General features: G+C 40.7%; 1 protein-coding gene across 1 annotated transcript; it reads right to left on the bottom strand.

Moving 5' to 3' along the window:
- Positions 1-712: 712 nt before the first annotated feature.
- On the bottom strand, positions 713-8,549 carry pkmb (pyruvate kinase M1/2b). The gene is made up of 11 exons (XM_085359340.1): positions 8,494-8,549; positions 7,153-7,331; positions 6,901-6,992; positions 5,146-5,277; positions 4,877-5,063; positions 4,520-4,790; positions 4,265-4,415; positions 4,021-4,173; positions 2,280-2,446; positions 1,280-1,461; positions 713-1,169 (listed from the first exon to the last, which is right to left on the bottom strand). The coding sequence occupies exons 2-11, from the start codon at positions 7,301-7,303 to the stop codon at positions 1,063-1,065; spliced, it is 1,593 nt and encodes a 530-aa protein (XP_085215466.1). The 5' UTR covers positions 7,304-7,331; positions 8,494-8,549; the 3' UTR covers positions 713-1,062.
- Between the last annotated feature and the right edge of the window lie 4,342 nt (positions 8,550-12,891).

Below are 12,891 nucleotides of genomic sequence, written 5' to 3' on the forward strand. Positions count from 1 at the left end.
TAATAGTTTTGGATATTTAATTCTAGCAGCTTCCTATTCATCCTCACAACTAATACAACCAATCACAATGGCTCTAACCCAGCAGCCCACCACAAGCAGTCCAATCGCCTTGATGGCTTTGGGAAGTATGGAAATTTCAAAGGAGGGCATCAACTTTGAAACTAACAGTAATTTCATGTTTTCCAAACACACAATACGCATATATATATATATATATATATATATATACACACACACACACACACACACACACACACACATTATTAGAAATAATAAATAAGCACAGACTAAGATTTGAAGAAGCAACAAAGACAGCAATTAATTTACATTTCTTTGTAGTTGCTATTGTGTTTGCCATTTCTAGGTGCAGTAGTTCACTTATTACACATTTAAAACAGGTAGCGTTTGAAATTGTTGTTCTTAACTGTCAACTTTTAAAGCTCACATCCTAAAAACAATTTATCAAGTTATTTGTCACTCTAGTGCAAAGGACACCATCCTGTGCTTTCCTTTCGATGACTGCTTTCCAGGAAGTGGCCTGTTTACAGTGGGAGGTTTAAATGGAAGTATGTTTTGTTATTGCAGTTCTGTTTAACACAGCTAGTAAATGTTTGCCAAAGTGTGTTTTTTAGTAGTTTATTTTTACTTTATCTGCTTTTTCAGATTTGACAACATGTTTTCTTATTTGTTATAATTTTGCTGACTCAGTGACAGTGATTACAAGAGTCAAAGTTGATCACATAGTTCCTTTTAATGGATGTAAACCCAGTCATACCAGTTCACTTCACAATGATACATTTGCACTAGCCATGAACAAAGGAAAAAAATTGCTTGAAAAGAGGCTAAAGTGTGCACTGAGAAGCAATGTTGTTCACTTTGTTCACCAGAAGGGTTGCCACTAAAAAGTTTAGTCTCCAGCAGCAGGATTTAGACAGTGAATGAGACATTTATTCATGGAGTCTGTAGACATAAACAGAAGAGCTTTCTGAAAGCAGTAACAAAGTTCAATATGGAGGGAAGGTGGGCTGCAGACGAGTAGTAAGTGATATTTTTTGATGAAGTTCAAGGCACCAGCACAACCCTCATGGTGTTGGTGTAACCAGACCCTGGGCGCCACCCGGTCACAACAATGGCCATGTCTCCAGTTTTGAAGAATTTGCGGTGCTTGCCTACAAAAAGAGGTTTTTTAAAAAGGGAAAAAAAGATTAAGTTAACAAGCAAAAATCTCTTGCTCAGCTTTACTGAACTACCAGAACATCCTCTTAACTCTGACACTCACCAACTTCCATAGCAAAGTTCACACGCAGGTCCACGTCCTCAGCCCAGACGTCGTTGGCAGTCTTGGTGTAGAGCACAGGGTAGATACCGCGATACAGGTGAGCCTGGCGGGCGGCCTGACCGCAGCGGGTCAGAGCAATGATGGGGGCACGGGGCCTGTACCTCGACAGCATGTGAGCAGACCTGCAGGTGACAGGCATAAGTCACTGCACTCTGACATAACTTGGAGCAGTTATAAAATAGCTGGCTATTTATTTTAGAAGTTAGGGAACAAAATATAAATTCGTTTGAAGTTTAAATTAGTGTTATTAGTGCAAGTCTAATATTTATTCTCAATCTGTCTTTTAGTTCAACTGCTGATTAAAATGCTTGGCTTTCTAGCAGCTAAATGCTTTATTTAGTTTACCTGCCTGTTGCTAACTATCTGCTGTTTCACACTATGTAGGTAGCATGCTGTGAACACACCTACTGTGGCAGAAAGAGCCCACCAATAAGAGCAGAGCAAAGCAAAAAGGTGTGAGACAACCAACACTGAGCTGAAAGATGCTACACATCTCCACAGAGCTGATCTGAACAGCAAAGTCAGGAGATAATTTAGTTCCGTCATATAAATCACTATTTAAAAGTATTAAGTATAGCCCACGTTATTTCATAGGATTATCATTATGAAATCAGCCCAGTTGACTATATGTATGTGCTGAGTGCCATGTGCTGGGAGGATGAACTCTAAAGTGGAGAAGAACGATTAGGGAGTTATAATTAACTTGTAAAATGTCAGGGTTCAGATCTCAAAAAGGTCACGGGCAGAGCACAGATTGTGATTGCAGTGAAACTTGGCACACTTCAAACGAGCTGGGGGCTTGCGTTCAAGAAGAAGCGGAGGCAGCAGGATAGAAAAATATTATAATGCCCCAGTTTCTTCTCTGAGAGTGGGCGCCGGGAGGATATTATGACTCAGCTTTACAGAGATTTACTGGGTGGAAATGTTCCCGGAGTCTCACCTGCCAGTCTTGGTTAGCACAATGATTGCACTGGCGCAGCACTTGAAAGAAGCCTCGACGGCACCAATAGCGACGGACTCTGTGGGGTCACGGGTCAAATGAGTGAGGCGACGCAGCTCCTCGAACACCTGCCTGTGGAACATGGCTGCCTCAGCTTCACGGGCGATCTGAATAAGTGAAAACAGATTACAGTGGCTGTCAGACTGCAGATACACAACTAGTCTGAGCTGTGGGAGCAAAGACCAAAGTTAGGCTTAGTGCAGAGTTCCTCATACCTGAAAGCAAAGTGAAACATCAAGCTACACAACAGCCATGGCTGCGGCGTCCAGAGACCGTTGCTGTGCACTGCAGACACATGCAAGCTGAGCTCTATCACACCACGCAGAAGACAAGAGGAGATGCTGTTGGTAGCAGATGGAGTGCAGGAGCAGTGATGGGCAAAGAAGGTTGAAGAAATGGGAAACAAGCTGTTAGTAAAACCCAATGTGATGGCAGAGATGTCATGCCACCTTTGACCTCTGACCTTTCCTTAAAGGCCAACAGATTGAGCTGAAGGTCGAAGTGATAATAATGCGATGCAGAACAATTTATAACTGCGTTTCTTACTGCCATTGTTTTTATTTACAACATATACGCATATAGGGAATCAGATATGTGGATTCTAAATATCAGGTTACTTTGACCTTTTTTGGGGGCGATCGTGGCTCAAGAGTTGGGAGTTCGCCTTGTAATCGGAAGATTGCCGGTTCGAGCCCCGGCTTGGACAGTCTCAGTTGTTGTGTCCTTGAGCAAGACACTTCACCCGTTGCCTACTGGTGGTGGTCAGAGGGCCTGGTGGCGCCAGTGTCCGGCAGCCTCGCCTCTGTCAGTGTGCCCCAGGGTGGCTGTGGCTACAATGTAGCTGCCATCACCTATGGGTGGATGACTGGATATGTAAAGCGCTTTGGGGTCCTTAGGGACTAGTAAAGCGCTATATAAATACAGGCCATTTACCATATATTAGTAGCATTTGAGAAATGATGCTGGTACATGGGGACTAAACTGAGTTTTTCCTTCCCACTGTCCCCAAAGTGCTTGCTCAAAGGGGATCATATGATTGTTGGGGTTTTCTGTTTTCTTCGTATTATTGAAAAAATTAATTGAACTGAATTATACCTGTTCTAAAAAACGTAACGTACGTGACATGGCAGACTTGATTATCGTAAGAAGTGCTTATGTTTACAGTCTTTTTTTAATTTCTCTGGATTTGAGCGTGGATAACATTCATGGCCTTGATCATTATCATCAAACTTTACTGATATGCCCTCATGGAACCTGTGAACAAAACGATGTTACATATTCTGAGCATAAATTTTCTGGACGCAAGGCACACAGTTCGCGATTAGTAAGCAAGACACGACAATAACGAGTGCAAAAGTGAAACAAGTAGCTTCAGATAAAAGGAACGCACAAAGGAGCAAGTCTAATCTGAATCATGTGAACCTTCTGTTGCTGAAAAACTATCTGTTTGGCAGCAAACGCTCAAGATTCACATGTAAGATAAACCACACACTTTATACTTATAATGAAAGCTTCCTCACAGGCTCAAAACACAACAATTTGACTGAGTGTGACTGCCGCGGCAGCGGCAAACTTTACAGGAGGAGTTCTCACATCAGACATTCAAAAACCTTCAGGTGTTCTTTTGATATTGGTATTAAAGATGGTTACACTGAGCACATTCACACTGAAGCCATCTTACCAAATGCTGTGTGCGCACTGCCTCCAGAGGGTAGTCTCCCTTGGCTGTCTCACCGCTCAGCATGATACAGTCGTTGCCATCCAGCACAGCATTGGCAACATCACTGGCCTCAGCGCGAGTAGGGCGAGGCTTCTTGGTCATGCTTTCAAGCATCTTAATGTGAACAAAGAGACAGACTGCATCATTTCACGTCTGCAGAAAAGCACTTATTTGGACTCCACTAATCCGTGCTCCCATCACAGACCTGTGTGGCACAGACGATTGGCTTGCCAATCCTGTTGCATTTGCCGGTCATCATTTTCTGGGCGATGAAGACCTTCTCGGTTGGGATTTCAATTCCCAGATCTCCACGGGCCACCATGATGCCATCACTAGCTTCCAGGATCTCATCAAATCTTTTAGAAAAAAAAAAAAGGGGGGGGGGGGGGATGAAGAAAAAAAGTTCAACCATCAAAAAGACAGACTTGTGCTGTGATCGTTTGCACACTACACCACCCACCTGCGCACGCCCTCATGGTTCTCCAGCTTGCTGATGATCTTGATGTCCTTGCCCTTCTCACCCAGCACTTTCCTGACAGCATGAACGTCAGCGGCCTTACGGATGAAAGAGGCGAAGACCATGTCAACACCCTGTTCCACGCCAAACTGCAGGTCCTGAATGTCCTTCTCAGACACTGCAGGCAGGTCAACAGCAGCTCCGGGCAGGTTGACGCCCTTCTTGCTGCCCAGCGTGCCGCCGTTCTCAATGTCACAAATCAAGTAATTGCTGCCTTCGGTTACAAGGAAGCACAGAAAAAATATTTCAGCTACTGGAGGCAGAACGAAAGGAGGACGGACAAATTGTTCGTGCTCTTACCGACTTCTTTAACCTTGAGGGAAATCAGACCGTCATCAACATAAATGTGGCTTCCAACCTGCACAACCTTAGTGATGTTTTTGTAGTCCAGCCACAGAATTTTCTCATCACAGTTGTCTGTGTACTGGTCATCGAGCGTGATCTTGATGGTTTCACCCTTTTTCAGCTCAACCTCAGCAGTGCCACTCTGAAAACAATGAGAAGTGACTTGAGGAGAGAGTTGCTCACACTGGCTTCATTAGAGCTGCGGTAATCTGGCAAGAACTCACGCCTTTGATAAGTCCAGTCCTGATTTCTGGTCCCTTGGTGTCCAGAGCGATGGCCACTGGTCTGTAGTCAACAGATCCAGGTACAAAGCTCTCAGTTGCGTCGCGGACATTCTTGATGGTCTCGGCATGGTACTGCATGAAAACAGATGTTATATTAAAAAGATCTTGCAATGGTTTAACCCTTTAAAGCCGGTCGGAGGTTTTGCGTAACTATTTTTAAATCCCCATAGAACCGGAACCACGTAAGCTAGCGCGATAATTTTTTTTGCATATGAAACCGGAGGAGTTGTACTTACATCTTATGCCATCAGCTTGTCCTAGGTCACGGTTTCCTTCCACATATAGTTTTGCAAAAATTGCATAAAAAGCAGTATATAAAAATTATATCTCTCAAAAATAAAACAAAAATAACACTCAAAATAAATTTCCTGTTGTTGTAAACTATTTTTTGCAACTTTTTTGTATTTAAAGTTTTGAGGGATAAACTTCTTAAATTTCTCCAAGTAGAAGTATATGTAAAAAAACAAAACAATTTTCAATTTTTTTTGTAGTTTATTGCACTTTTTTGCAATTTATGTAGTTACTATGGACTTAATGCAGACATATTATTAAAATTTGGGCTATAACAGTTGTATTGATGTATAGCAACTTGAAATGCTCCCAAAGATGGTACTACAGCATGTAAAAATATAAAGTCAGCTCTGGCGGACTTGGTTCTATGGTAGGTCTTAAAGGGTTAAAAAGCAAATAAATTAAAAACGTTACAAAAATATTAAAGGTGGATATTTATACATTTTTTAAACCCTTTGTTTAAAAACAGCTAAATTCAGTTAGTAGAGCAACAGGTGACGCCTCAGTGCTGGTTATGTGACTATATATTTATTTATAAGTGCAACATATTTTGAAAGGAAGACATTGTTCAGCTGAACTGTACATAAACAGCTGCCACATACGTCGGTACATGACAGGTATGAATGTATTTTTCACTTAAACAAAAACAGTGATGTGAATTCTGACTACTGTCCTTGGTCACTGGCTTCTCTACATGCCTTCTCCTCATACTGTTGCTGTGGGGGGGTGACTCCTATTTATAGCTGTACTGGCAACTGTGACACCAATAACACAGAGGTCAAATGTATTTTCCCCTCCTCAGAAGAAATCATACATTCACTTTGCTGTACAGATAAAACTGAGGTCTTTTTATTTGACTGCTGTTGAGCCACTTTGAGTCAAGTTAAATTGGAGAGAATTTTTTTTTAACATACTTAATCTTTCAAGATCCAAAAATTAACTGTGGGTGTTCATTGCTACAGCTGATGACATTTGACGGCTCATCCACTCAGGTGACAGTGAAAAAGGGAAAGAGGCTTGACTTTTAAAGGCAAGGGGTCAACAGTGTAATGTCGGCTGAAGAGCTGGCCACGATACAGTGGGTTCACAAGCTACCAGACAGACCGAGCGCCAAAGGGGCGAGAGGAGGCTCAAAGATCACATTACAGATGGTCACCAGGCCACAGGAGTAATGGCACTCTGACTGCTGCTGCAGTAAAGGGTAAATCCTCACCGACTCACTTCTAAAGGGCAAAGAAACTGACTTGACGATCTGGGTTTGTACTGTCAAGCATGTGGCTTTACTGGAATCTGTGACGTCACAGTGTGTGATTGTGAAATCAGGGCTTTAGCAGGTTAGAACATTTAATGTAAAACAAATAAGGAACTGAGGTTGGCAGAAAGTATTTCTGACCCTTCACTCACTTCATGTGTGCCATGGGAGAAGTTCATTCTTGCAATGTTCATCCCAGCCTTGATCATTTCCTTGGCCATCTCCACAGATCGGGTGGCAGGTCCTGCATCGAGACAGTTAATGAACACAGTGAGACACGGGCCCAAGATGATCACATTTTTGCACCAAGGTCGTGTTTCTTTTTCGATGCAGATACATGAAGAAAATAATCAGATTGTACACATAATAAGCACAAATCAATGGGCCTTGGTAATGCGCCTGACCAATTGTGCAGATGATGCCAGTGTTGCGAGCCACAGCCGGCTCAGAGTCGATATCCAGCAGGCACATGTGCTCAATAAAGGTGTCTGCCATAGCAGCTTGTAGCTGCTGGGTGTGGATGATAGAGGAGCCTGTATCCTTTGGCTTCGACATGGCTGGATCTGTGTCTGCAGGAAGAGACCTTGGAGAGAGAGAAAGAAACATGAAAGATAATCGACCGGGGCCCTGGTGACTCTGGTGTATGGCACCAACCACAGGTTATGTAGAAAATCTCCTGTTTTTTTCATGGGCATCTAATATTTTTACTCGTGACACAATGGAATTTGCACTTACAACCAATAAGTTGAAGAAGAATTTATATAGACAATAAAAAATCAAAAAGAGCGTACAAACAAAAAAAGAGACCGAAAATATGTAATAGGAAAAGAAGAGTGCCAACACAAACTAAATGTTCCACTTCTCTGTGGATGACTTTCAACCCTCTCACAGTCCAGTTTTGGCTAACTGGAGAACAGCCGACACAAAAAGCAAGGACAACAGTATGGGGCTGAATGACTGCACTCTCCCACATTCCAGCATGAGTGTATGTTAAAGAAGAGGAGCTGATCACTTCTGACAGCGACTAAAGCTGATTCACATACACAAAAAAACCCGCACAAACTTGAGGAGGAGGCTGAAAAAAATAATGTTTCATGCCTGAAGTGTAATGCTGGTCCACAAGCCCACATTATAGAGACAAGTAAAACTTATATGATTCAGCTTGCACTTGTTTAGCCTAGAGGAGTGCAGCATGCTTGATAAAAGTGTGTTGTCGGGCAGTGCATGGATTTGTGGTGGGTGGGCTGAAACCATATGTCTGCCCTTTGTATTCACCTAAAATAACAGTCAGCTGAGGCTATTTGTGGACTGTAGAAACATCAACGTCATAATCAAACAGCAACAGACATTTTTATTAACTCATTATTTAAGTAAATCAAAGTCTTTATTGATCCCTTTGCTGTCTGCAAAACCAGCAAAAAATAAAATAAAATAAATAAGTGTAACAGCTACTTCCTAACCCAAATCACTGACTGAAAGGTGATACATTTGAACGTTAATAAATGTTATTGCGAGATTACGGTTTCTTTAAACGTGCAGTTCAGTAAGAACACATTTGGTTTTTAGCTGCTTAATTAACAGGTAACGTGCTACATATATACATAATTACCAGATAAATCTAAAGGATTACATGTGCAAAACCAACATTAACGATTCTGATCTTCCACACAGCTAATATACTACATTTCTACACTTTTAAACCTTTCCTCCATCTCGAAGACACAAACTCTGCTGCTGTTACTCACCTACTAAGTGAACTTTGCAGAGACCAAAGCGCCACAAGTCCTGTCGCAGCGACCGGTTTTATGCCTGTAACTGACCGGGACTACTTTCCTTTGAGTGACATAGGATATAGGGCGGTGAGGGCAATAATGGTGAGTGAAGAGATGCTTGAATTAAATGTTTATTTTGACAGTTGTTTCAGATTCAGGGGGAAATATTCAGATAAAAAGACGGAGGTTTGCCAGATTTTGAGTTATACAAAGTTTACGCTTTAAAGCACAGGTGCAAGTTTAGTTCACAGTTTAATCACAGAGCTTCCGCCGAGTCCTCAAACATGACACCATCATCTGTTTGGCCCGGAGACAGCTCAAATTCAGTGCAAAATACCGATGATGTCGTATCTGGAAAACAGTAACAAATGGAAAGCAATCCTGTTCATGTATTAATCACCAGGAGATGTCATATAAAAAGAGATGAGATGTGCCAAATCCAGGGGTTAAAGTGGGCCGGTGTTTTATTTTGTTTTTGTATTTTTTAAATATTGATATGTTCCCTCCTTTTAAATCCCGTTTGTCATTTTTAACCCTGATAAATCCCTCTGAGCTGATTGGTGGTGTCATGAGAAAAATGGCGCCTCGTTATTTGTGTTACAGAGACACTGAGGCACGAGACCAGACAGAAGAGTTTTTTTTTAAATTTCTTTTTTGTGTAACTAAAATAATTGTGTAACTAAGATAATAGTTACACATGTATGGATTTGCACAAACTGGAGATGGAGACCTTGTTTGCTGAGGTCTTTAATCTTGTCAAACTGACAGACAGAGAAGACCATTCAGAAAATGACGATTCTGCGAATGCAAGATCTGGAACACCGGGAATGAAATAGTCACTGTCTGAGGCCTGTTGGTGAGGAAATCTGTGATCCAGGACCAGGTGGGCGGGGGGATCTGAAGATGGTCCATACTTATGATATTGCTTTGTAATGTGTGTTATTGTGCTGTAAAATAGATGTAGTCTCATCATCTAAGGTCACACTTGAATGCTTTCTGTTCTTTGATGCTTAGTTTTTAATCAGGTTCAACCCCCAAATTCAGGAGTCAAAAACCTACCATATCACACAGTTTTTCAACTTGACGTTTAATAACAGTCAGAACATTGGCTTCTGCAGACTCTCATTTATTGCCCTTACTTTGTTTTCCAACTTAGTTTAACTTTTGATGTTTCCCTTCTTTCCAGTGGCTTCATATTAAGAACCACCAACTTGCATTTAAGACTCACAGAAAAATCTCTTTTCCCCCCCTGATGCCAGTGCTGTCTTCCACACTGACACATGAGCTCCATCCAGGACATGAAAGGTTACCAAATGGTTAATGAGTATGTGAGTCATATATATAGTATATAGTATTTTATTTTATTCTATTCTGTACAGTTGTGTACTGTATTTATTCTTATTGTATTCTAATTTTTGCCTCATAACTTTTGCACTGTCCACTCCTGCTGTGACAAAACAAATTTCCCACGTGTGGGACTAATAAAGGTTATCTTATCTTATCTTATATACTATGGCCTTCACATTCAAGAGCTCTTAACCCAGTCGAGACTCCCTTTCCATTGCCAGAGCAAATAATCAAAACACCCAATAGGGAAATGCCTTTTGAAAGAATGCTTTTCCATCCTAGAGACATGTAAAAGCAATAAGCTGTCCTGGCAGCATGTGGTAGCTCATCACCTTGTCCAGACACTTTGTTCTTTTAATATCTCATAGTCCTAATGCATTTAAGAGTTCTCTATTTTGTTTTGTTGCATTGTGTATTCTTTCCCCATTATTATTTCAGGTTTTATCCTTTTTTGACTTTTCAATTTAACTGAGCAGTGTCTCTCTTGACTTCTTACACAATTCTTACAAAAACTCCTCGTGGCTCATTTTTACTTAATCTCTAAGTTCCACCTTAAATTTGAAAGACTTCTTTCAGTTGTTTTTTCCTGGTGTCGCTGCAGTGGATCATCTCCCTCCATCTTACCCTGTCCCCAGCAACCACCACTATCACCCTCTGCATGTCCTGCTTCATTACATCCATGGCAGTTCAGTCTTCAACCTCATTTGTCCAATATATCCGCTATCCTTCCTCTGCACATGTTCAAACCATTCCTGATCAAGTCCATTCTGATCATTCCAAATGTAAATCCTAACATCCTTAGCTCAGCCTGCTGCTGTCTTTTTGTTTGTGTCACTGTGTCCAAACCACACATCATAGCATCCTGTAAACCACCTATTTCACTCCTGCTGTCATACTTCTGTAAAATATTATCACTGATACTCATTTCCACCCAATTGTGCCCTATTTGCACTCTCTTTTTCACTCATCTCGTAGTGTCCGTTACTTTAGACAGTTGACTCCAGTTCTCTTTCACTACCTCTACTCCTTCCATCTTCACCTTAAAGGACTACTAAGTCAAAAATAATCAGTTTGTCATAGTTCAACTTCCTTCATTTGGCAAGCACAGAAATGCAAAATCTAACATGCACGTGCTGTAATGCAGTGGTAACATGCCGCTCAAAACATTTAAACCAGACCCACCCAGAGTTGACTCAATTCAGTTTTATTTGTATAGTGCCAAATCACAACAACAATCACCACCAGGTACTTAATATTGTAAGGTAAAGACTCTACATTAATACAGAGAAAACCCCAACAATTAGATGACATATAACAGCACTTGATAGTGACAGTGGGAAGGAAAACCTCCCTTTTAACAGGAAGAATGTCAGGGATGGCTGTGTGGCAGACATGACTCAAAAAGGACAAATGGAAAATTCAAAAGCAGCTCTACTGCTGATCTAAGAATGACAAAATGCATAATACAAAATAACTCAGGCTACACAGAGGAAACAAGGCTCTAAGAGGAAGGAGGAAACACAAAACACACAAAGCACACAGCAAGAGGGAGAACACGACATGGGGCAAGAAAAGACAGACATACTGTATACACACACTGATGATGAGGGAACAGGCAACAGGTGTGAACAAGGTTGAAACTTACAAAATAACAAGTAAGAGGAAGAAGAGCTGAATACAATGCACACAAGACAAGAGACTATCAAAATAAGACAGGAGATGACACTTAGACCTAAGACACACCAGCATGACAGAGGAAAAACACTGAGGCAAGAGGGGAACTATAAATGGATATAAATAAGCTCTCCTTAACCAAAGACACGATAACAGGAACTGAACCAAAACAATATAAACAGAATACAGAATGAAACCAAGAATAATTAAAAATACAAACCAGAGAAACTCAAAACGGCGACAAAGAAACCTTCAGCAGAACCAGGATCAGCGAGGGGCATCCAGCTGGCCACGACTGGTTGGGAGTTGTATTCAGCACATATTTTCACACTCTCCAGAGTTTCATTAAACCAGTAGGCCAGTCATTTCTAATCTCTCTTTAAAATGTTTATGTGTAATTCACATGTATAACACCTTAGATGATTTTTAAATTCATCCACTTTTTTATAGAAAACGACATAAGTGAAAGGAAAGGCTTCTCGACAAGGATGACGCCCTTTAGGGTCTACTAGTCTGTTAAACTGGGTGTAAGTATACAAATTTTACACTCATTTATGACTCATAAATATTCATACAGTGTGTGAATAGCGTAATCCTCTGAGATTACAGCACTGGCTCCAAACTGGCTTTCACTGACCTTCCATCTATATGTGGATAAATCTGGAGCCGCCAGAAGCAGCGAAATGCGCCGCTGATTTCCAGATTACAGATGGGTTAAAAGCTCAAACAATGATGCAATGAAATCCAAGACGCCATCCCTCTTCTTACTTATCTTTTTTCAATCTTACTGCATTCAAGCAGAGACAGCATCACAACAACAACATGGGTAAATGTGTTCATTTTTGTAATATTGTAGATCACAGAGCAGTAGGTTTTGTACCATTTTACATTGTTTCCACTATTTTGTCCACATTTTTTAACAATATATGTGGATATTTTTTAAAAATTGTAAATTAATTGCAAACCCTACTTTGTCCTGAAATCTACGTGCAGCGGTTAACAAATTTATTAAACCACCGAGCAGTGAAAGGCCTGATTTAACAATAATGACAATGGCAATTTGATTTATATAGGACACTTCATTACATGCAAACTCAATGTGCTTAACGCAGAAAAGGAAGAAACATAAAAAATAATAATAATTTATGAAAATCATTTTTTCTGTTTCTGTCAGTCAGTATGTGCAAGCACTTTAAACAAACTGATATTTGGAAAATTGCTAAAATATAATTATTGTTGTTATATATTGATTAAAAAGCAGAAAAATAGTAAAACAATATTATTTTGTTATTTGCTCGTATTCCTGAACAGAAAGAAAATATGATATGTAGTTCTCGAAAATTATGCTTG

The sequence above is a fragment of the Diplotaxodon limnothrissa genome, linkage group LG7 (genome assembly GCF_057381915.1).
Source record: "Diplotaxodon limnothrissa isolate DT_005_m linkage group LG7, D_limnothrissa_male_GT1.1, whole genome shotgun sequence".
In the NCBI taxonomy this organism is placed as follows: domain Eukaryota; kingdom Metazoa; phylum Chordata; class Actinopteri; order Cichliformes; family Cichlidae; genus Diplotaxodon; species Diplotaxodon limnothrissa.

Coding starts and splice junctions, on each gene's coding strand:
- pkmb (XM_085359340.1), bottom strand. CDS start 7,303: ATGTCGAAGCCAAAGGATACAGGCTCCTCTATCATCCACACCCAGCAG. Junction 5,278..6,900: donor TCTCCCATGGCACACATGAA/GTGAGTGAAGGG, acceptor GTTTTCATGCAG/TACCATGCCGAGACCATCAA. Junction 1,170..1,279: donor GAACTTTGCTATGGAAGTTG/GTGAGTGTCAGA, acceptor CTCTTTTTGTAG/GCAAGCACCGCAAATTCTTC.